Source organism: Agelaius phoeniceus, chromosome 27 (genome assembly GCF_051311805.1).
Source record: "Agelaius phoeniceus isolate bAgePho1 chromosome 27, bAgePho1.hap1, whole genome shotgun sequence".
NCBI classification, from domain to species: Eukaryota; Metazoa; Chordata; class Aves; order Passeriformes; family Icteridae; genus Agelaius; species Agelaius phoeniceus.
This window is the reverse complement of record NC_135291.1, coordinates 135,694-157,986: the sequence shown is the minus strand read 5'-3', so window position 1 is coordinate 157,986 and position 22,293 is coordinate 135,694. Positions and strand designations below refer to the sequence as shown.

The following is a 22,293-nucleotide window of genomic DNA, read 5'->3' as shown; positions in this document are numbered from 1 at the left end:
GGGTGGGAGGTGCCCAAAATCCTCCTGATTTATCCCAAAATCCTGCCCCCGGTGGGGCTGAGGATGGAGGGTGGGAGGTGGCCAAAATCCTCCTGATTTACCCCAAAATTCTGCGCCCGGTGGGGCTGGGGATGGAGGGTGGGAGGTGGCCAAAATCCTCCTGATTTGCCCCAAAATCCTGGGGCTGGGGATGGAGGGTGGGAGGTGGCCAAAATTCTCCTGATTTACCCCAAAATCCTGGGGCTGGGGATGGAGGGACCCGCATCCATCAGGCTGGAACCTCCCACCCTTGTCCTTGGATTATTTCTTTTTAAATTAAAATTTAGATTTTAAGAAATTTTTATCGAGGTACATTTTTCCCTGAAACGGCGAGAAAAGGCGGCAGGTTGCTCCCATTCCTGGACCCACCCGCACCTTGAAGAAATTGATCAAAATCCTGCAGAAAAGCTCGGATTGGTGATTTTATTTTCCTTGGATTTTTATTTTATTTCCGGCACTGAGCAAATCCCTCCGTGCCGGTTACACCCGAGCCTCCAGCTCCTTCTTGAGCCCAAGAATTCACGGCGGTGGCACCCGGATAATCACCAATTACACGGATAATCCAGGAGGGAAAGGGGATCCTGATCCATCCCGCTTTGCACGGCTCACTCCCCAATAAATCAACCTTAGCCCCAAATTAACCAAAAAAAAAATTTAAAAAAAAAGTAAAAAAAAAAAGGTGTTTTCAGCACCCAGCCGCCCCCCCAGTTTTCAGTCTGAGTGTTCCGAGCACCGGAAAACCCAGAACCCCCAAAAAACTCTCTCACAGAATTAACGGTGGGTGAGTTTTTGACCGATGTCCTCAAAAAAAAAAAAAAAAAAAGGCAAAAAAAAAGAAAAAGGTGTAAAAAAAAAAAAAAAAAGAAAAAATCATCACTTCGGTAGCAGCCCCGAGTTTCCGGTGGCTTCTGCACTTGTCCGGGGGGGCTCTTGGACAAAAAGGAAAGTCAAAAATAAAGTTAAAGATAGGAAGGTCTGTGGTCAGCCCCGAGCCGTGAGAGAAGCGATTTCCTGTGTAAAAGGAGAAGTGAAAGGAACAATAAAATTATTTTTGAATAAAAGTGATAAAAGTGCTGGTAGCTGCACACGTAGGCGTGGGGCTGGGGTTGGGGTTTGGAATAATTTAGGGATGCTGAAAAATGGGGAATGAGCAGAAAAGGGTGAGCCAAGAATTGCTCCGAGCTCTGTCCCCACGCCGTGCCCGTCAATTAATGAACAAGGAGCGACTCAATGAATTAAACACGTGTGTAAAGTAAATTTATCAATGAGTAAATTTAAAACAAATACATTGAAAGCAGCGAAACCAGGCTGGTGCCTGGTTCAGACCTCGAGGCGAGGCCTGGGGCAGCCTCTCTCTTTCCCTGGGTGATTTTTGGGGGAAAAAGGAGTGAAAAAGGGGCTGGGGGTGGATTCCGGCCAAGCCGGTCAATGATGAATAAAGCTGGTGTCAAACCCGGTATTAGACCCAGTGCCAAGCCCGGTATTAGACCCAGTGCCAAACCCGGTGCCAAACCCGGTATTAGACCCAGTGCCAAAGCCGGTGCCAAACCCGGTATTAGACCCAGTGCCAAACCCGGGATTAGACCCAGTGCCAAGCCCGGTATTAGACCCAGTGCTAAACCCAGTGTTAGACCCAGTGCCAAGCCCGGTGCCAAACCCGGTGTTAGACCCAGTGCCAAGCCCGGGATTAGACCCAGTGTTAGACCCAGTGTTAGACCCAGTGTTAGACCCAGTGCCAAGCCCAGTGTTAGACCCAGTGCCAAGCCCGGTGTCAAGCCCAGTATTAGACCCGGTATCAAACCCAGTGTCAAGCCTGGTATTAGGCCCAGTGCCAAACCCGGTGTCAAATCTGGTGTTAAACCCGGTATTAGCCCCAGCGCCAGACCCGATGCTAAGCCCGGTATTAGCCCCAGTGCCAAACCCGGTGCTAAGCCCGGTATTAGCCCCAGTGCCAAACCCGGTGCCAAACCCGGTATTAGTCCCAGCGCCAGACCCGATGCTAAGCCTGGTATTAGCCCCAGTGCCAAACAAGCCGGTGCTAAGCCCGGTATTAGCCCCAGTGCCAAACCCGGTATTAGCCCCAGTGCCAAACCCGGTGCTAAGCCCGGTATTAGCCCCAGTGCCAAACCGCCCCGGGCCACGCCCGGCGCCGAGCCCGGCTCATCTCGGCTCCGCTCTCCGCTCTCGCTCTCTGCCCGCAGCACCGGCAGGAAGCGGAGCCGCCGCGGCCCCGGGGGAGGCGGAACCGAGGAGGAACCGCGGCCGAACCGCGGCCGAACCGAGGCGGACCCGAGGCGGACCCGAGGCAGCACCGAGGCCGAACCGAGGCGGACCCGAGGCCGAACCGAGGCCGAACCGCGGCGGACCCAAGGCCGAACCGAGGCCGAACCGCGGCCGAACCGAGGCGGACCCGAGGCCGAACCGCGGCCGAACCGCGGCGGACCCGAGGCGGACCCGAGGCCGAACCGAGGCGGACCCGAGGCCGAACCGCGGCGGACCCGAGGCGGAGCCGGTCCGGTGCCGGCCATGGCCGAGCTCCGCGCCGAAGCCTCGTGCCCGCTGTGCCTCGGGCTCTTCCAGGAGCCCGTGTCCATCCACTGCGGCCACAACTTCTGCCGGGCGTGCATCGAGCGCTGCTGGCGGAGCTCCCGGGACAGCTTCCCGTGCCCGCGCTGCCGGGAGGCGGCCCCGGAGCGCAGCCTGAGGCCCAACGCGGAGCTGGCCGGCATCATCCGCATCGCGCAGCGCCTCAGCCTCAGGGGCCGAGCCCGGCGCGGGGAGAGGCTCTGCCCGAAGCACGGCGAGGCTCTGAAGCTGTTCTGCGAGGAGGAGCAGAGCCCCGTGTGCCGCGAGTGCCGCCGCTCCCCGGAGCACCGGCTGCACGCCGCCGTCCCCATCGAGGAAGCGGCGCAGGAGCACAAGGTGGGACCGGTGCGGGCGCTCCTGGGGATGAGCGCGGTTTTCCTTGGAAAAGTCCGGGTTTTCCGCGCTTTCCGCCCGCTGGGCCACAGCCGCGCCCGGGCCCGCCCGACCCGCGCTCCCGGCATCACCGGGCGGAGAAAGAGGCTCCGAGCCGGTGTTGGCGCTTCTCTCCCGCTCAGGAGAAACTCCAGGCTCACGCGCAGATCCTCAGGGACAGGAGAGAGAAGATGCTGGGGCTGAAAGCGGCGGAGGAAGGGAAGAGCTCGGAGCTGCTGGTGGGTGACGCTTCCCTTGTCCCTGCGGGCGCACCTGGGCACACCTGGGCGCACCTGGGCGCACCTGGGCGCACCTGGGCACACCTGGGCACACCTGGGGCACACCTGGGCTGTACCTGGGCACACCTGGGCGCACCTGGGCGCACCTGGGCGCACCTGGGCTGTACCTGGGCTGTACCTGGGCTGCCCGTGCCCGCCACCGCCCTCACGGCGAGGAAATTCCCCCCCGTGATATCCAACCCAAACCTGGATTTTTTCCCAGGATTTTCGCCTCCTTCCATGTGCTCACAAGTGGGGCACATCCCCAGATTCCCCAGAAAAACGGGAATCGCCCCAATCGCATCTTTCTTTTTTGTTTTTATTTTTTTTTTGCCTTGTTTTCCCTTTCCCTGACCTCTAACACTGACTAATCTGTTTATGGGTTTATTTTGCACCTTCCCTCGTCCAAAGGTCCGGAGCCTTTTTCGGGTGCAAAGTTTACGGGCCATGGGAAAACGCTTTGCCAGCGATCGCCGCCTAGAAATGGCAACCGCCCCCCCAGAAAAAACCCCCCAAAAACCCCCGAAAACACACACATATATATATTAAAAATATATATAATAATATATATATAATATATATTATATATTATATAATATATAATATATAATATATATAAAAATGTATAACTTATATTAAAAATTATATAATATATAATATATAACATATAACATATAACATATAATATATTATATGATATATAATATATAAAATATATAATGTATATTTTAATATATTATATAAATATTTATATTAACTATATTTATATATTATATATGTACATATTTATATATGTATATATTTGTATATTATATATTTATATATTATATATAATATATTATATATATTATATATATAATATATATTATATATAATATATATTATATATATTTATATATTTATAAATTTATATATTTATATATTTATATATTTAAAATATAAAATTTTTTAAAAATTAAAAAAAAAAAATTACGAATTCTGTGGATAGTCCCCGGGCTTTGCGAGAGCCCTGGCGGTGACAAACGCCCCTCCCGCCCACCCCGCTGCCGTTTCCCGCCCGGTCCCAGCCGCTCCCGGTGTTCCCGTGGCAGGAGCGGGTGGAGGCGGAGCGGCAGCGGCTGCGGTGCCGGGTGCGGGAGCTGCGGCAGCTCCTGGAGGGGCAGGAGCGGCTCCTCCTGGCGCGGCTGGCGCGGCTGGAGCGGGACATCGCGCGGCGGCGGGAGGAGAGCGCGGGCCGGCTCTCGGAGCAGATCTCCGGCCTGGGGCGGCAGATCCAGCAGCTGGAGGAGAAGTGCCGGCAGCCGCCCTGGGAGCTGCTGCAGGTGAGGCCAGAAAAACAAATCCCGAACTGATTTGGGCAGGAAGGGGCCTCAAATGCCGGACAGAATCCCGGGTTTGGGCGGGAAGCGGCCTCACAGAGCCGCGGCAAAGACGCTTTCCCCTGGGCTGTGCTTCTCCAGCCTGGAGATAGAAAAAAATCCTTTTAAACTCATTTTTTCCACCTGAATTATTCCATTTAATGCCCACAAAGTCACCCCAGCGCTGGGATGTCATGGATCGCCCCCAGGGCCCAGCTCACCTGTCCAGGTGAGCCCCCCAGCAATGCCTGGTCTGGAGGTTGCCACCAAAGCAGTTAACTGAAAATTAAATAATCAAATATAAAAAAATTCAAACATTCAAATGTTGCAATATTCAAACAGCCAGACAGCCAAACATCCAAACAGCCAAATATCCAAACAGCCAAACTTTCAAATATCCAAACATTCAAATATCCGAATATTTAGACACCCAAACATCCAAACAGCCAAACATTCAAACGCCCAAATTTTCAAATATCCAAACAGCCAAACATCCAAAGACCCATATATTCAAGTATCCAAATTTTCAAAGAGCCAAACATTCAAACAAACTTTCAAACATCCAAATATTTAAACACCCGATCATTCAAACACCCAAACATTTAAACAGCCAAACATCCAAACATCCAAGCACCCATATATTCAAACAGCCAAACATTCAAATGAGCGGATATGCTAATTAGCAGCCGCCACGCCCACCCCGGGCGGGGCGATGGTGCCGATAACCCAACCGCTCATCGAGGCCGCCGTTCCCGCAGATCCGGAATCCCCCCAGGGTCACCCCTGGGTGCTCACCCCCGGCTGGCTCTGCCCTGCCCTGACCTGTCCGTCTGTCCGTCCGCCTGTCCGTCTGTCTGTCCGTCTGTCCGTCTGTCCGTCCGTCCGTCCGTCCGTCTCTCCCCTGCAGGACAGCAGAGACATCCTGAGCAGGTTCGTGGCTCCTCGCCTGCGTTCCTGGCGCGTTCTCGCTTGGCTGGTGGGACCCCAAAGGCCCCAGCACCGCCTGGCCCGCGCTGAGGTGGGCGCGGGACGTGGCCGGGACGCCACAGAAGTTCCCGTTGTGGATGGCGGAGACCCCGGGGTCAGGAGCCTCCGGAGGGGCGGAGGAGCCTCCAGCGCTGCTGGGGCCGCGCTCTGACCCGTGGAAAACCCTCCCTGCCCCTGGAGGGACGGGGGTTTCCTCCTCAAAAACAGGGAGCCAGCGGCTAAAAGGGGTTAAATTCCGAGAGAATTGGAATTTTGAGAATCGGAATTTTGGGAGTTGGAATTTTGCGAGTTGGAATTTTGGGAATCGGAATTTTGGGAGTCGGAATTTTGGGAGTTGGAATTTTGGGAGTCGGAATTTTGAGAGTTGTAATTTTGGGAGTTGGAATTTTGGGAGCTGGAATTTTGGGAGTTGGAATTTTGGGAATTAGAATTTTGGGAATCGGAATTTTGGGAGTCGGAATTTTGGGAGTTGGAATTTTGGGAGTTGGAAATTTGGGAGTCGGAATTCTGGGAGTTGGAATTTTGGGAATTAGAATTTTGGGAATCGGAGTTTTGGGAGTTGTAATTTTGGGAGTTGGAATTTTGGGAATTAGAATTTTGGGAATCGGAATTTTGGGAGCTGGAATTTTGGGAGTCGGAATTTTGGGAGCTGGAATTTTGGGAGTTGGAATTTTGGGAATCGGAATTTTGGGAGTCGGAATTTTGGGAGTTGGAATTTTGGGAGCTGGGATTTTGGGAATTAGAATTTTGGGAGTTAGAATTTTACACCCTTTTAGCAGATCTGATTGTGTCCCCTTCACACTGATGGGGTGGGAAGGAGGAAATTGGCCAAGGAAAGTTGTTTTTATTCCCCGATTCCTGCTGGTAAAAAATCTTCACCATCCGGAGTTTCACCAGCCGTGGCTGGGTCAGAAAATGTTCTCCAGGAGGAGCAGATCCCAAAATCCTCCTGGAGATGCCAAAAACCTGACGGGAAAGGAGTTGTGAAATGGTGGAAATTTGGGGTGGTTTGGGCCGGAAGGGGCCTTTCAAGCCTTCCCAGCTGCTTCTCCAGCCCCACCACTCCGGATTTTTGTGGAAAAATTCTTTTCCCGGTTTCCAGGCTGGAGAAGGAGAGTGCCCCAGAGCCGGTGGAGACCTCGGCGGAGCCGGCAGAGGAACCCACAGGGCTGCCCCAGGAAAATCTCACCCTCAAGGAGATGCTGAGGAAATTCCAAGGTAGGCAGGGACCAGGGAAAGGGGGGCGGGCTCTGTGCCAGTACCACCTTTGGAAATCACCCCTCAAAAGGCGGAAATTCCAGAAATTTCCACGTGGAAACTTCAGAAAGGAAAGCCCCCAAGATGCCCCCAAATGAGCAGCAAAACCCCCACACTCCAGAGCCTCATTTTCCCATAGTTTCTCCATCATTTTCCCATAATTTCTCCATAATTTTCCCATAATTTTCCCATAATTTCTCCATCATTTTCTCCATCATTTTCTCCATCATTTTTCGATAATTTTCTCCATATTTTCTCCATCATTTCCACCATCATTTCCTCCATCATTTCCCAATCATTTTCTCCCGTAATTTCTCTATAATGTCTCCATTATTTTCTCCATCATTTCTCAATTGTTTTCTCAATCATTTCTCGATCATTTTCTCCATCACTTTCTCCGTTATTTTCTCCATCATTTCTCCATTATTTTCTCAATGGTTTTCTCAATAATTTCTCGATCATTTTCTCCATCACTTTCTCCGTTATTTTCTCCCATAATTTTTCCATTATTTTCTCTATAATTTCTCCCTCATTTCTCAATCATTTCTCGATCATTTTCTCCATCACTTTCTCCGTTATTTTCTCCATCATTTCTCCGTCATTTCTCCATCTTTTCTCCATCATTTCTCGATCATTTTCTCCATCACTTTCTCCGTTATTTTCTCCATAATTTCTCCATCATTTCTCCATCATTTCTCCATCACTTCTCGATCATTTTCTCCATCATTTTCTCCCCATGCTGGCTTTTCTGCCCTAACCCTAAGCCTAAATCTAAGCCTAAACCTAACCCAATCCCACGTGTGGTCATCAAACCACACCTGGAGCCTCCCAGGTGGGGAAAAGTGGCACAAACCCACCCCAAACCTCTCGAGGGGCCAGACCCCCAACCCTGCCTCGCTCCCTCTGCAGTCACCCTGACGCTGGACCCCGACACTGCCCACCCGCGCCTGGCCCTGAGCGAGGACGGGAAATGCGTCCGCTGGGACGACGCCCGCAGGAACATCCCCGACCACCCCAAACGCTTCGACTCCTCCCGCTGCGTGCTGGCCCGCGAGGGCTTCACCTGTGGCCGCCACTACTGGGAGGTTCAGGTGTGCCAGGGCTCGGCCTGGGCCCTGGGCGTCGCCAGGGCGTCCGTGGCCAGGAAGGGCCGGGTCAGCGTCAGGCCCGAGCGGGGGATCTGGGCCGTGGGGCGGTGCGGCAGCCAGTGCCAGGCTCTGGCCTCGCCCAGCGTCCCCATTTCCCTCCCCGAGGCCCCCGAGGCGGTCGGGGTCTACCTGGACTGCGAGGGCGGGCGCGTGGCGTTTTTTGACGTGCGGAGGGAGGTGCCGATGTTCGCGTACCCCGCGGCGAGGTTTGGGGGCGAGGAGCTGCTGCCCCTGCTCTGCCTGGGCAGGGGGTGCTGCTTCAGGCTGTGCCCCTGAGCCCCCGAGGTGGGGCACTCAGATGGGCGGGGGTTCGGGTGGGAAACTGCATTTTTCTATTGTTTCTCCATCATTTCTTCATCGTTTCCATCGTTTCTCCATCATTTGTCCATCATTTCCATTATTTGTCGATAATTTCCCCATCATTCCTCCATAATTTTTCCATCATTTCCATAATTTCTTGATAATTTTCTCCATTATTTTCTCCATAATTTCTCCATTATTTTCTCCATAATTTCTCCATTATTTTCCCCATAATTTCTTCATAATTTCCTCCATCATTTCTCCATAATTTCTCTATAATTTCTCTATAATTTTCTCCATTATTTTCTCCATAATTTCTCGATAATTTTCTCCATTATTTTCTCCATAATTTCTCGATAATTTTGTCCATAATTTCTCCATAATTCCTCCATTATTTTCTCCATCATTTCTCGATAATTTCTCCGTAACTTTCTCGATAATTTTGTCCATAATTTCTCCATAATTTCTCGATACTTTTCTCCATCATTTCTCTGTAATTTCTCCATTACTTTCTCGATGATTTTCTCGATGATTTTCTCCCTCGTTTCTCTCTAATTTTCTCCATAATTTCCATCATCTCCACTTTTCTGCAAGGAGAATTCAGAGGAATGTTGGTTCGGGGGTTGGGAGAGGCTTTTACCGTTTTGAGGGTGAGAAGAGGAAGAGAGAAAACACACAACCCCCCTTTTTTTAGCAAATCCAACCCAAAATTTATTTGTTTAGGCCGTGTTTTGACAGACAGGGCGTTTCACAGAGCTCCCTGGTGGTCTAGTGGTTAGGATTCGGCGCTCTCACCGCCGCGGCCCGGGTTCGATTCCCGGTCAGGGAATGACCTTTTACTTTCGCTAAAAAAGTTCATTTTTTTTGAAAAATTTACTAATATTTAAATAATCTCCTAACCCCCAAAACACCCTTTTTCTCCTCTTTTTTGTGCCTCGCCCCCTTCCTCCTGCCCCGGCGCCTTCTGTTACCGAGCAATGAATAAATAAATAATAAAACAATAATGCTAATTGAACTGTTTGTTCGTGACGTTTATATGAAGGGCGTTTACCAGCTGTGCTAAAATAATTGCAGTTGAATACTGAAATTAATTAATGGCCATCATTGAGGGGTGAATTGGTTTTTTTCTCATTAGGATTATTTACGGGGAGTAATTTCAAAAATTTAAAAAATTGCAACAATATGGAAAAGGGGGAAAAGATTGAAAAACGAACGACCATTTGATAAACGGAATAATAATTTGAGAAAAGGGGATGAATACTTTTAAAAAGAGGAATAATAATTGGAAAAGGAATAGTAATTTTAGAGAGGAAAAATAACTTTTAGAAGGAGACTAATGCTTTGAAAATAGGAATAATGATTTTAAAAGGTAAGTAACAATTTAAAAAACGGAAATAATAATTTATGAAGGAATAATAATTTGAAAAAGGGAAAGCATAGCAGGAAAAAAATGGTATTTTTTTAGAATAACTTTAAAAGTTTAGCGCTGTCAGGAGTGGGATTTGAACCCACGCCTCCATGAGGAGACCAGAATTCCCGAGGGAAGGAAAGTCCTTGAGTCTGGCGCCTTAGACCACTCGGCCATCCTGACGGCACAGATTCCACGCAAAACAGAGCCAACCGGATTTTATTTTATTTTATTTTATTATTTTATTTTATTTTATTTTATTTTAATTTTTTTTTTTGTGGGGGGCCGTTCGATTTTACTTTTTTTATTTTGGTCTGGTGCTTTGTGTAGCCTTTTAAAATACTAATAAGAGTTAATTATTAAAAACAGAATAACAGTGGTTGTTAAAAGCAAAAAAATTAATTTAAAAAGGAATAGCAGTTGAGGGGGAAAGGATTTCAAAATGGAATAATGCTTCCTAAAAGGAGCAATCATTCTCACAGAATAAAAATAGGAAAATCCGGCATAATATTAGTAATTTTAAAAGGAGCGATGATGACAACTATTATTACTATTATTATTATCAGAATTATATTAGTATTATATATATTTATATATATAAAAATATATTTATAGTACATTATTATTATATTATATTATATTATATTATATTATATTATAATTATATTTATATTTTAAAAGAAAAAATAATTTACAAAGCAAAAAGGATTTAATAAGGAAATAATTTCAAAAAGGAGGAATGACTTGAAGAAGAATGAAATAATAATACCTGAAATAATGACTTTAAAAAATTGTAATTTAAAAAAATTAGAGAATGGTAAGGGAAGAAGTATAATTTTTAAAATGACAATAATTTAGAAAAATTATTAATTTTAAAACTACAATAAATAAAGAAAGAATAAGATCAGACTTAGGTGATGAGGGGAGAAAATAAGAAAAGAAGCAGCGCCCAACGTGGGGCTCGAACCCACGACCCTGAGATTAAGAGTCTCATGCTCTACCGACTGAGCTAGCCGGGCCTTGTGTCGGCTTTCTTTTATTTACCAATTATAAAATTTCACCTTTTTTTTCCCTTGAATCCCTCGGCAGCCGGGTGGGTCCTTTTGGGGTGAAAAAGGCTGAAAAACGCCTCTAAAACGCCTCTCCCTCCCGGCAATTCTTGGACTTTCTGCCAATTCCCCCCTCGGCGATCCAAACCCGTCTGTAGAAACTTCCGGGCTGGGTCAAATCCCCGCGGCCGCTGGGGGCGGCGCAGATTCTGCCTGGAAATTCTGCGGGAAAAGTGCTCGGTTTTTGGGTTTTTTTAATTGTTTTTTTTAAATTTTATTTTTATATTGTTTCTGTTTTTTTTTTTTTACTTTTGAGGCTGGTAGGTTCAAACCGCTCGACACGGAGCGTTTCTGTAGTGTAGTGGTTATCACGTTCGCCTCACACGCGAAAGGTCCCCGGTTCGAAACCGGGCAGAAACAGCACCTTGATTGTTAATTTTAAACAATTTTTGTGTCTCAATTTTCTTTCAGATTCCTTCACGGCCATGACGGCAAAAGGAAAAAAAAAAAAAAGACGTGTATTTATAGAGCGAAAGTGTTTAATTTTTACTCCCTTACCTGGTGCTGGTAAAAATCCGTGTTTATAACTCTGAACTGGTTTATTTTAGTTTATATATTTATATATTATATTATTTATATATTTTATATTATTTTTAATTCTATGTTTATGTTATTTTTCTATTTTATTTATATATAAACTTTATATTTATATAAATATGTAGATGATATATAAATTTATAATATTTAAAACTTTTATTTATTAAAAATATAAAGCTTCTACATAAAGAAAAGTTTAAAACTTTAAATATAAAAGTTTATTTATTCATACATAAATATTTTCCCTGCGGATCAACCGATATCTCCAAAATTTCACTCCCAGGAAAATCTGGGAATATAATTGCCCCAGGAATGGCTGAAATGCCTTAAAATTCCTTGGATTTGGAGTGGCCGCTCCCTTTCCAAAGTGACAAAATCGGTTGGAATTGAGGAATTCAGTTTGATTTTTAAGGAAAATTTGGATTCCGAGTTCCCTGACCGGGAATCGAACCCGGGCCGCAGCGGTGAAAGCGCCGAATCCTGACCACTAGACCACCAGGGAGCTGATTTTGGCCCAAATTTTACCATTCACGGCGATTTTTTTACACCCAACAAAACGCCCCGAATCTGCTCTTCCCCCTCAGCCTCAGGTGGTCTGGAAAGAATCAAACCCAGGAAAAACAATGGAGAACTCGAAATTAATTTTAAATTCATTAACATTTAATTTTAAATGAACTAAATTTAATTTTAAAATTTCCCCCCCCCCAATAATAATTCAAGAAAATAAGTGAATCAATCAAAACCAGGAAAACAATAAAAATGATAAAATATACTAAATTAAAATAGCAAAATTAATTTAAACTATAGGATTTATCTTAAAATTGTCCTGCCTGGCGGTTTAGTGGTGAGGATCCGTCGCTTTCACAGCCGTGGCTCTGATTCCTGATCAGGAAAAAAAATTCTAAATTCTTTAAAAAATCATATTTTTTAACCTCAGGCTGCCCCAAATGTCCGTGATTTCACGTGAAATCTCCCTGGTTCAGAATCTGACAAAATCCACCGGTTTTGGCACAATTTTGTGGGGGGCTTTGGTTCTTTTTGCAATTTATTTAGGCCCTTCACAAACGCAGCTGGGATTAAAAGGGATAAAGGAATTAAAGTTGCAAGAAAAATGAACGAAAAGCGACAAGGGAATGAATTAAAAGTGATAAAGGAATCCAAAGCTACGAGGGGAGATTTTCTCCCAGGATTTGGAAATTTTCAGGAACGACCCGAAGGAATTTGGGGGCCCAGAGTTGCAGAACAAAGGCAAAAAAACACGAGCGCAGCGTTTCTGTAGTGTAGTGGTTATCACGTTCGCCTCACACGCGAAAGGTCCCCGGTTCGAAACCGGGCAGAAACAGCCGCTATTTTGGTGGTTTGTTTTTGTTTCGTTTTGGTTTTGTGGGTTTTGTTATTTTTATTTTTATTTTTATTTTTTCCTGAAATATTATATTTTAAATATTATTTTATTTTAATTTTATTTTATTTTACTTTATTTTATTTTATTACTTCTTATCTTATTACTTCTTATTTTATTTTAATTTACTCTATTCTATTCTATTCTATTCTATTCTATTCTATTCTATTCTATTCTCTTCCATTCCATTCCATTCCATTCCATTCTATATTTTTTTTAATTTTTATTTTTCCCCCCTTAATTTTCCGGCTTCATAGGATCGGGGTCGTTTTGTGGGGCGCACAAATTACAAACCCCAATTCCGAGCGATTCCGCTCGGGCTCGGCCAACCGGAGTAAAGAAACTTTGGCCTCGACATTTCTGCGTTTTGGGGTGTCTGAAATGGTTTTAATTCCGCAGTTCCTTCTCTGGTGACCCAAATCTGGGCGTTTTGGGGGGCTTTTGGTGGCGCGCAGCCTCGGGAGGGAGATCCGGGTGGTTTTTGGGGGAAAAAAACCTGGAAGCAAAGAAGGAAAAAAAGGGGCAATGGATGTAGAAAAATGCCAATAAAAGGAAAAATAAATTTTTCTTTTTGTTAATTCCCAGGAATTTTTTCCCCTCAGGCGATTCCCAGTCGGGTTTCTGTAGTGTAGTGGTTATCACGTTCGCCTAACACGCGAAAGGTCCCTGGTTCGAAACCAGGCAGAAACACCTTGATTTTGGGTAAATTCATTCCCTTTTCCACCCCCTCGCCAGCTGGGGTTAATTTTGGGGTGATTTTGGGAGTTTTTAGAGCTGCTTTGTGGGCTGGCAGCTGTGCTCCCCGCTTCCTGTGCACGCCTCATTTCTCGCGTCTGCTTCCCAGAGGGGAAATTAATGAAAAAATCAAATTATCAATGGGACAGGTAGGGATAATTCCCATTTTGTCCATCCCCGGCAAAGGTGGAGAGGAGGAGAGGAAATTTGAACTTTTAAAATGTTCAAATCCAGGAATTTTTCAGTGCTGCATCCACAGGGGTGATCTCGGTGTGCTGGAAAACCAAGCGCCCTTCTCCACAGAAATTTTGGGACAAAATTCATTAAAAAATTGGACAGGCTCCATAAAAAACAAACAAACAAAAACACACAAAAAAAACCCCCAAAAACCCAAACAAAAAAACCCCTAAACACAAACCAAATCGAAACAAAACCCAAAAAACAAAAAACAACAACAAAACCCCCAAAAACATAAAAAACAAAAGCAAAAAAAACCCCCACAAACCCCCCCAAAACCCCACAAAAAAACCCAAAAAAAAACACTTCAAAAAACCAAACCAAACCAACCAAACAAACCCCAAAAACCAAAAAAAACCCCACAAAACTCCAAAATTAAAAAAAAAAAAAAACCAAAACCCAAAAAACCCCCAAAACCCCCCGAAAAAAGGGGGAGAGGAGGAGGAAGAGGAGGAGGAGGCGGCGCTGCGGTCACGCGTTCCTGCTCCCGCATGGAGCTGTTTGCTCTTGGGACGTGACCTGGAACTGCGGCCAAAAACCCCAAATCGTGTCCAGCGCGTTCCCTCCCGCTTTTGTCGCAGCTTTTGGCTCCGAATTTCCCATTATTCCGGAAAATTCGGGCTTTTTTTCCTGCTAGAATTCACCCCCCTCCTCTGGTTTTATTCCCATTTCTCTGGCCGGATCCAGGCTGATTTTTTTTTTCCGTGTGCTGGAATTTGAAGGGAAAAATTGGGGGGAAAAAAATCAGCAAAATTGAGGTCAAAAATCCTCGCGAAACGCAAGAATTTGGCCGATCCCTTCATCCACAGCTCCTTCAGATTTCTGGAGCTGCTGGAATGCCCCAAATCTGCTTTTTCCATGGATTCTCGGGTGTTTTCCCCCTGTGTGGAAAGCACGGGGGTGAGTCCAAAATTGGGAAAATTGGGGATATTGGGAAAATTGGGAAAACTGCGCAGTTCTGGTTTAGTTCGGGACGGGGCGTCCCAAATGGGGGTAAAAAGGGATTTTTTGGGGGAGATTTCTGCTCTCCCAGGTGCCTGAGAAGCCGCTGGGGGGGAGCCAGGGATGGTTTGGGTTAAATCGGGGGGATTTTAGGGCTCGGAGGGTGAGAAAAAAAGGGGGAAAAACGCGCAGAGGCCCCTTTTTCAGCGAATTTAACCCTAAAATCTCTTATTTTGGTCCTATTTTAGAGGTCTAGGTGCTTATCGCAGCTCCCTGGTGGTCTAGTGGTTAGGATTCGGCGCTCTCACCGCCGCGGCCCGGGTTCGATTCCCGGTCAGGGAAGAAGTTGTTTTATCCAAAAAAATTTTCGTTTTGTTTTTTCAATATCTTTCCAGGATTTAACATCTCCTAACCCCCAAATTATCCCTCTTCTCCTCTTTTTGTGCCTCTCTCTTTCCCGCCAGACGCCCCCTTCCACCTGCCCCAGGTCCATCTTTTATTGAGCAGTAAAAAAAAAAGAATTAAAAAATACTAAAAAAAAAAAAAAAAAAAAAAATTTTATATATATATATAAAAGAAAGAAAAAGGGAAATAAATTGAAAAGGGCAACGATAATGTGTAAAAGCGAGCAGTAATTTGGAAGAGGGAATTATAATTTGAGAAAAAAAGGGAGGAATTACTTTTGAAAAGGGGAATAATAATTGAGGAAGGAATAATAATAATTTTAGAAGGGGGAAAAAATGTTTTTAATAGGGATCAAAGGCTTTGAGTTTTCATGATTAAAATAATAAATATACGTATATTTTTTTTTTTTAATAAAAATGAAAGGTTTTAACATCAGCGGAAGCAGCAGCACGAGGGGCCGCGTCCTCTGCCCAGATTCCCGAAAAATTTGGAATTTTTAATTTTGGATTTGGATTCTGGCAAGCCGCAGCCGGCGGAGGCTTTCAGGAGCCCGGCTAGCTCAGTCGGTAGAGCATGAGACTCTTAATCTCAGGGTCGTGGGTTCGAGCCCCACGTTGGGCGCTGCTTCTTTTCTTTTTCTCATTTATGTACCTAAAAATTATAATTTTTACCCTTCATTGACTGTAATTTTTCAAACTCTAATTGCTTTCCTTAACTACTTTTAGTGATTAAATTTTTATTCTTATTTAATTATTTATTTTTAATTTTTTTTTTACTATTCTTATTATTATTATTAATTATATAGTAATTTTTTTTAAACGGAGGGCTTGGACTGGTACCAGGAATTTCACGTTTGGGAAGGGAGGAGTTTTGCTCTAAAAAGGAGGGTTTGGGACTCAGAAATTTCGGGGTTTGGGACCCAGAAATGTCAGGATTTGAGCCCCAAAAAAGGAGGGTTTGGGACCCAGAAATGTCAGGATTTGAGCCCCAAAAAAGGAGGGTTTGGGACTCAGAAATGTCGGGGTTTGGGACTCAGAAATGTCGGGATTTGAGCCCCAAAAAGGAGGGTTTGGGACCCAGAAATGTCAGGATTTGAGCCCCAAAAAGGAAGGTTTGGGACTCAGAAATGTCGGGATTTGGGACCCAGAAATGTCGGGGTTCGGGACTCAGAAATGTCGGGGTTTGGGACCAAGAAATGTCGGGGTTTGGGACCCAGAAATGTCGGGATTTGAGCCCCAAAAAAGGAGGGTTTGGGACCCAGAAATGTCGGGGTTTGGGACTCAGAAATGTCGGGGTTTGGGACTCAGAAATGTCGGGGTTTGGGACCCAGAAATGTCGGGATTTAGCCCAAAACGCAGATTTGGACCGACACCAGGAATTTCACGCCCGGGCAGCTGCAGAAACCCCGGGAGGGGCCCGGCCCCAAAGGCTTCGGGAGCAGCGAGACAGGGCATTAATCACCGCTAATTACCCCTGCCGCTAATTAAGACCCCGCAGGGCACCCCGGGGCGCTCCGGCTCCATCCCCGTCCCCCAAATCCGCGCGGGATTTGCGGTTGGGTTCCCGAATTTTGGGGTTTTTTGGGACGCGGGGACAGAGGGGGGACAAAGGGAGCGGGGGCGGTGTCCGGGGTTTGTCCGGGTGTTTGTCCAGGTGTCTGTCCGGCTGTTTGTCCAGCTGTTCCCCGCATTGTTCCGCGGTTTCGGGGTCGTTCAGGCCCCGAGGGCAGCGCGGGGATAAAGCGGGCGCGGGGCGGCGGCGCCGGGAGCCCCGGGGAGCGCACGGCCGGGTGAGGCACCGCATTTTGGGGGGGTTTCGGGGGATTTTGGGGTTCCCCTCGCGCGCTCCGTGTCCGTCGGCACCATCCCAGCATCTCCTCGAACTTGCGGAGAAACTGGAATTTTTATTTTTATGACCAATATTTTTAAAAAATATATAAAAAATGTTATATATGTATTTTTAGTATGCTTTTATATAGGTAAAATATATACTTTTAAAATAATGGATCAAATTAATTTTATGACTAATAAATATATAAAATATGCATTTTAGAATATATATAATAAATATATTTTATATAATAAATATATTTAAAATATATATTTAATATCTATATATTTCAAATATAGAATACGTTATATATATGCTTTTATTTTACTATGCTTTTATACCTCTAAAATATATTTTTAAAAAATAATGTATAAATAATAACACATAAATAGATGAACAAATGTATTATATGGTGTCTAATTTATGTATCAATCCATATAAAATATATAAATACACCGTCTAGTATAATAAGTAAATAAATAGATAAAATATATTTCAGCACATAAATATATATTTATTATTTTCATATAGTTTTATATTCTTTACTTTTATGTTTCTTATACTCAATTTAATATTTTTGAAACAGAAACCGGTTTAATTTTTAAATAATGTACAGAAACCAAATGAAACTTTTGCTTTTAGTAAAAAAGTAGTGAAAAACAACATCCTCAGGAGCCCGGCTAGCTCAGTCGGTAGAGCATGAGACTCTTAATCTCAGGGTCGTGGGTTCGAGCCCCACGTTGGGCGACTGTTCACTTTTTACCCAAATCGGATCTTTTTCCCTTTTTCTTCACCCAAATCCGCCTGGTTCGGGTTCATCTGCAGCGCTGTCTCAGCGCCTTCGGCAATAAAGCGCTTTTTTTCCTCATTAAATAATTTCATTCCCCGCAACCAAAACCACTAAACTCTCCAGAATTCCCCGGACTCCCATTTTCTGGGTTATCTCAGGAGACGAACCAAGCTTCTCTCTGCTCGTTCTGCCCCAAAAGGCACAAAACAAAAGAAGTGGGAGGGTTTTGCTTTTTTGCCTCCCCACCCTATCCCAGGGCTGAGCACGGAGGGAACTCATCCCAGAGGTGAATTCGTGAATTCCTGATCCCTTCTCATCCCAGAGCTGAATTCCTGATCCCTTCTCACCCCAGAGCTGAATTCCTGAGCCCTTCTCATTCCAGAGCTGAATTCCTGATCCCTTTTCATCCCAGAGCCGAATTCCTGATCCCTTCTCATCCCAGGGCTGAATTCCTGATCCCTTTTCATTCCAGAGCCGAATTCCTGATCCCTTCTCATTCCAGAGCTGAATTCCTGATCCCTTCTCATCCCAGAGCTGAATTCCTGAGCCCTTCTCATTCCACACCTGAATTCCTGAGCCCTTCTCATTCCAGAGCTGAATTCCTGATCCCTTCTCATTCCAGAGCCGAATTCCTGATCCCTTCTCATTCCACACCTGAATTCCTGATCCCTTCTCATTCCACACCTGAATTCCTGATCCCTTCTCATCCCAGAGCCGAATTCCTGAGCCCTTCTCATTCCACACCTGAATTCCTGATCCCTTCTCATCCCAGAGCTGAATTCCTAATCCCTTTTCATCCCAGAGCTGAATTCCTGATCCCTTTTCATTCCAGAGCTGAATTCCCGAGCCCTTCTCATCCCAGAGCTGAATTCCTGATCCCTTCTCATCCCAGAGGTGAATTCCTGATCCCTTCTCATTCCACACCTGAATTCCTGAGCCCTTCTCATCCCAGACCTGAATTCCTGATCCCTTCTCATTTCAGAGCTGAATTCCTGATCCCTTCTCATCCCAGAGCTGAATTCCTGGGCCTTTCTTATGCCAGGGCCTGAGGGAACTCATCCCAGAGCTGAATTCCCGAGCCTTTCTCTTTCCAGAGCTGAATTCCTGAGCCCTTCTGATCCCAGGGAGCAGGGACTCATCCCAGAGCTGAATTCCTGAATTCCCGAGCCTTTCTCTTTCCAGAGCTGAATTCCTGAACCGTTCTCATCCCAGGGAGCAGGGACTCGTCCAGAGCTGAATTCCTGAATTCCCGAATTCCCGAATTCCCGAATTCCCGAGCCCTTCTCACCCCAGGGAGCCAATGGAACCCCGGACCTTCCCCACCACGAAGCTGCTCCTGCTGGGGCTGAGCCTCCTCCTGTGCCTCGGAGCCGGTGAGCAGGAGAAAAAGAAATCAGATTTAATGGATCCTGCCAGTTTTTTCCCCCAAAATTCATCCCGTTTTCCCCCTCTGCCGCAGCCGAGGCCCTGCGGTGCCACCTGTGCAAGTACAAGATCCCCCTGATGGGCTGCCTGCGGGGCGCCAACGTGACGAGCTGCGAGCGCCGGGAGAAGTGCGCGCTGATCAAAACCTCCCTGGGTGCGTCCCCCGGGCTGTGCCCGCCCTCTCCTTCCCTTGTTTGATCCCTCCGTTCGCCAAAACCTGATCTTTTTCCCTTTTATTTACCCAAATCCACCCGGTTTGCAGGGAGCTTCTCCTTGGCCTCTTCCCCGTCCTCTCCTTCCCTTGTTTGATCCCTCCGTTCACCAAAACCTGATCTTTTTCCCTTTTATTTACCCAAATCCACCCGGTTTGCAGGGAGCTTCTCCTTGGCCTCTTCCCCGTCCTCTCCTTCCCGTGTTTTATCCCTTTGTTCACCAAAACCTGATCTTTTTCCCTTTTATTTACCCAAATCCCCCTGGTTTGCAGGGAGCTTCTCCTTGGCCTCTTCCCCAGCCTCTCCTTCCCTTGTTTGATCCCTCCGTTCACCAAAACCTGATCTTTTTCCCTTTTATTTACCCAAATCCCCCTGGTTTGCAGGGAGCTTCTCCTTGGCCTCTTCCCCGTCCTCTCCTTCCCGTGTTTTATCCCTTTGTTCACCCAAATCGGATCTTTGTCCCTTTTATTTACCCAAATCCCCCTGGTTTGCAGGCAGAACCTGCAGGGAGCTTCTCCTTGGCCTCCTCCTCATCCTCACCCTCTCCTTCCCCTCAGGGAGGTTCTCCTGGGCTTCTCCCATCCTCTCCTTCCCCTGTTTTATCTCTTTGTTCACTGAAATCTGATTTTTTCCCTTTTATTTACCCAAATCCACCTGGTTTGCAGGCAGAACCTGCAGGGAGCTTCTCCTGAGCTTCTTCCCCACCATCTCCTTCCCTTGTTCACCAAAATCTGATCTTTTTCCCTTTTTTTTACCCAAATCCACCTGGTTTGCAGGGAGCTTCTCCTTGGCCTCTTCCCCAGCCTCTCCTCCCCGTCAGAGAGGTTAAAAAGGTTCAAAAAGCTTTCAAAAAGTCGTTTTTAAGCCAAGGGCAGACCCTCTCTAGGGGGCAGGAGTTGTCTCAGTGGGTGCATCACGGAGATTTTTTCCTTTTATTGTCTGATTTTCCTTTCCTCTTAATTAAACCAAAGTGTGGCTTAATTTGCGGGGAGCGGGAGTACATTTCCTCCCCAAAGCCCCGAAAATCCGATTTTCACGGTTTTTGTTTTTCCTCGTCCATCCCCTGCAGGTAAAATGACGCTTTACTACCAGCAGGGCTGCACCTCCGCCCTCAACTGCGGCCGGGAGCGGGCGTCGGACGCCGAGTCCCGCCTGAGCTCGCGCTACGCCTGCTGCGAGACCGATCTGTGCAACGAGGAGTGGGGCGAGGAGCGCCGGGACTGACGGGCCCAGCGCCGGGACCGCGGCTCCGGGGCGCCCCGAACGGGGCTGGGCTCGGCAGCGGCAAAAATGGGGGTTGTTCACTGCAAAATGGCCTCGAGAATGAGATTGGTCAAAGAAAATCACACTCGATTTTTGTCTGCATTTTGGATGCGTACTTTTTCTCCAGAATATCACTGCTCCCCATCCTAACCCAAACCCTAACCCAAAACCAAACCCAAACCCAAATCCTAACCCAAACCCTAACCCTAACCCTAACCCAAACCCTAACCCTAACCCTAACCCTAACCCTGACCCTAAACCCAAACCCAAACCCTAACCCAAACCCAAACCCAAACTCTAACCCAAACCCTAACCAAAACCCAAACCCAAACCCTAACCCTAACCCAAACCCTGACCCTAAACCCAAACCCAAACCCAAACCCTGACCCTAAACCCAAACCCAAACCCAAACCCTAACCCAAACCCAAACCCTGACCCTAAACCCAAACCCAAACCCTAACCCAAACCCAAACCCAAACCCAAACCCTAACCCAAACCCAAACCCTAACCCAAAACCAAACCAAAACCCAAATCCTAACCCAAACCCAAACCCAAACCCAAACCTTAACCCAAACCCTAACCCAAAACCTAACCTAAACCCAAACCCAAACCCAGACCCTAACCCAAATCCAAAACCAAACCCAAACCCAAACCCAAACCCTAACCCTAACCCAAACCCAAACCCAAACCCAAACCCAAACACAAACACAAAACCAAATCCAAACCCTAACCCAAAACCAAACCCAAACCCTAACCCAAAACCAAACCCAAAGCCAAACCCAAACCCAAACCCAAACCCTAAACCCAAACCCAAACCCAGACCCGAACCCAAACCCAAACCCAAACCCAAACCCAAACCCAAACCCAAACCCAAATCCAAACCCAAACCCAAACCCTAAACCCAAACCCAAACCCAAACCCTAAACCCAAACCCAAACCCAAACCCTAAACCCAAACCCAAACCCAAACCCAAACCCAAACCCTAAACCCAAACCCAAACCCAAACCCAACCCAAACCCTAACCCAAACCCAAACCCTGACCCTAAACCCAAATCCAAACCCAAACCCTAACCCAAACCCAAACCCAAACCCAAAACCAAACCCTAACCCAAATCCAAACCCTAAACCCAAACCCAAACCCAAACCCAAACCCTAACCCAAACCCTAACACTAACCCTAACCCAAACCCAAGCCCTAACTCTAACCCTACCTCTTTAAAGAACATTGTCTTGAGTTTGAAATTATTCTCAGTAGAAGAATGGAGCCTCTTTCGAGCATCCTCGCTTCTTGATGCCCCCTGAGACTGTGCAAGCTAAGAAATAAACCTGCGCCACCAGAAAAAATTTTCTGCAAAACTGTCTCACCTGATGAAGCTGTTGAGCAGAAAGTGTGAAAGTCCAAATTTAGTGTACACTGTTTTTTAAATTTCCACAGTGAGGCTTACAGGAACACACGACATTTGATTTCTGGTTTTCTTCTCCTTTCCTTCCAGTATCTACCAACATTTTGATTGATTCCCAAGCCATCTATTTATGCCCAAACACTTATGAAAAGACATTCCCATAAAAAACCCCGGCCCCCCACACAAACGCTAACATTTTCTCTCTCAAATGGGCCCCGCTGCGCATCCTGATTTAGTCTCAGCTCTAAAATAAACCCTCAGGCTCGGCAGTGGC

At 46.3% G+C, this 22,293-nt stretch overlaps 1 protein-coding gene and 10 non-coding genes across 11 annotated transcripts; 8 read left to right on the top strand and 3 right to left on the bottom strand.

The window, feature by feature from the left end:
* The first annotated feature begins 2,449 nt into the window (after nucleotides 1-2,449).
* On the top strand, nucleotides 2,450-8,450 carry LOC129133930 (E3 ubiquitin-protein ligase TRIM39-like). The gene is made up of 6 exons (XM_054653611.2): nucleotides 2,450-2,961; nucleotides 3,141-3,236; nucleotides 4,367-4,597; nucleotides 5,541-5,563; nucleotides 6,723-6,838; nucleotides 7,787-8,450. The coding sequence occupies exons 1-6, from the start codon at nucleotides 2,566-2,568 to the stop codon at nucleotides 8,299-8,301; spliced, it is 1,377 nt and encodes a 458-aa protein (XP_054509586.2). The 5' UTR covers nucleotides 2,450-2,565; the 3' UTR covers nucleotides 8,302-8,450.
* A 632-nt stretch (nucleotides 8,451-9,082) lies between these two features.
* Nucleotides 9,083-9,154, top strand: TRNAE-CUC (transfer RNA glutamic acid (anticodon CUC)). The gene has a single exon. It is a non-coding gene; the product is annotated as a tRNA-Glu (tRNA).
* A 658-nt stretch (nucleotides 9,155-9,812) lies between these two features.
* On the bottom strand, nucleotides 9,813-9,916 carry TRNAL-CAA (transfer RNA leucine (anticodon CAA)). The gene is made up of 2 exons: nucleotides 9,879-9,916; nucleotides 9,813-9,858 (listed from the first exon to the last, which is right to left on the bottom strand). It is a non-coding gene; the product is annotated as a tRNA-Leu (tRNA).
* Nucleotides 9,917-10,679: 763 nt separating this feature from the next.
* TRNAK-CUU (transfer RNA lysine (anticodon CUU)) lies at nucleotides 10,680-10,752 on the bottom strand. The gene has a single exon. It is a non-coding gene; the product is annotated as a tRNA-Lys (tRNA).
* Nucleotides 10,753-11,129: 377 nt separating this feature from the next.
* On the top strand, nucleotides 11,130-11,202 carry TRNAV-CAC (transfer RNA valine (anticodon CAC)). Its single transcript has one exon. It is a non-coding gene; the product is annotated as a tRNA-Val (tRNA).
* A 607-nt stretch (nucleotides 11,203-11,809) lies between these two features.
* On the bottom strand, nucleotides 11,810-11,881 carry TRNAE-UUC (transfer RNA glutamic acid (anticodon UUC)). Its single transcript has one exon. It is a non-coding gene; the product is annotated as a tRNA-Glu (tRNA).
* Nucleotides 11,882-12,648: 767 nt separating this feature from the next.
* TRNAV-CAC (transfer RNA valine (anticodon CAC)) lies at nucleotides 12,649-12,721 on the top strand. The gene has a single exon. It is a non-coding gene; the product is annotated as a tRNA-Val (tRNA).
* A 674-nt stretch (nucleotides 12,722-13,395) lies between these two features.
* TRNAV-AAC (transfer RNA valine (anticodon AAC)) lies at nucleotides 13,396-13,468 on the top strand. The gene has a single exon. It is a non-coding gene; the product is annotated as a tRNA-Val (tRNA).
* A 1,494-nt stretch (nucleotides 13,469-14,962) lies between these two features.
* Nucleotides 14,963-15,034, top strand: TRNAE-CUC (transfer RNA glutamic acid (anticodon CUC)). Its single transcript has one exon. It is a non-coding gene; the product is annotated as a tRNA-Glu (tRNA).
* Nucleotides 15,035-15,645: 611 nt separating this feature from the next.
* On the top strand, nucleotides 15,646-15,718 carry TRNAK-CUU (transfer RNA lysine (anticodon CUU)). Its single transcript has one exon. It is a non-coding gene; the product is annotated as a tRNA-Lys (tRNA).
* A 1,883-nt stretch (nucleotides 15,719-17,601) lies between these two features.
* TRNAK-CUU (transfer RNA lysine (anticodon CUU)) lies at nucleotides 17,602-17,674 on the top strand. Its single transcript has one exon. It is a non-coding gene; the product is annotated as a tRNA-Lys (tRNA).
* Nucleotides 17,675-22,293: the final 4,619 nt, after the last annotated feature.

What these genes read in the sequence shown, in the direction of transcription:
- LOC129133930 (XM_054653611.2), top strand. Translation starts at nt 2,566, where the DNA reads ATGGCCGAGCTCCGCGCCGAAGCCTCGTGCCCGCTGTGCCTCGGGCTC. An exon ending in GGAAGAGCTCGGAGCTGCTG is followed by an intron (nt 3,237 to 4,366) that starts GTGGGTGACGCT and finishes TTCCCGTGGCAG; the next exon opens with GAGCGGGTGGAGGCGGAGCG. An exon ending in AGCAGAGACATCCTGAGCAG is followed by an intron (nt 5,564 to 6,722) that starts GTTCGTGGCTCC and finishes CCCGGTTTCCAG; the next exon opens with GCTGGAGAAGGAGAGTGCCC.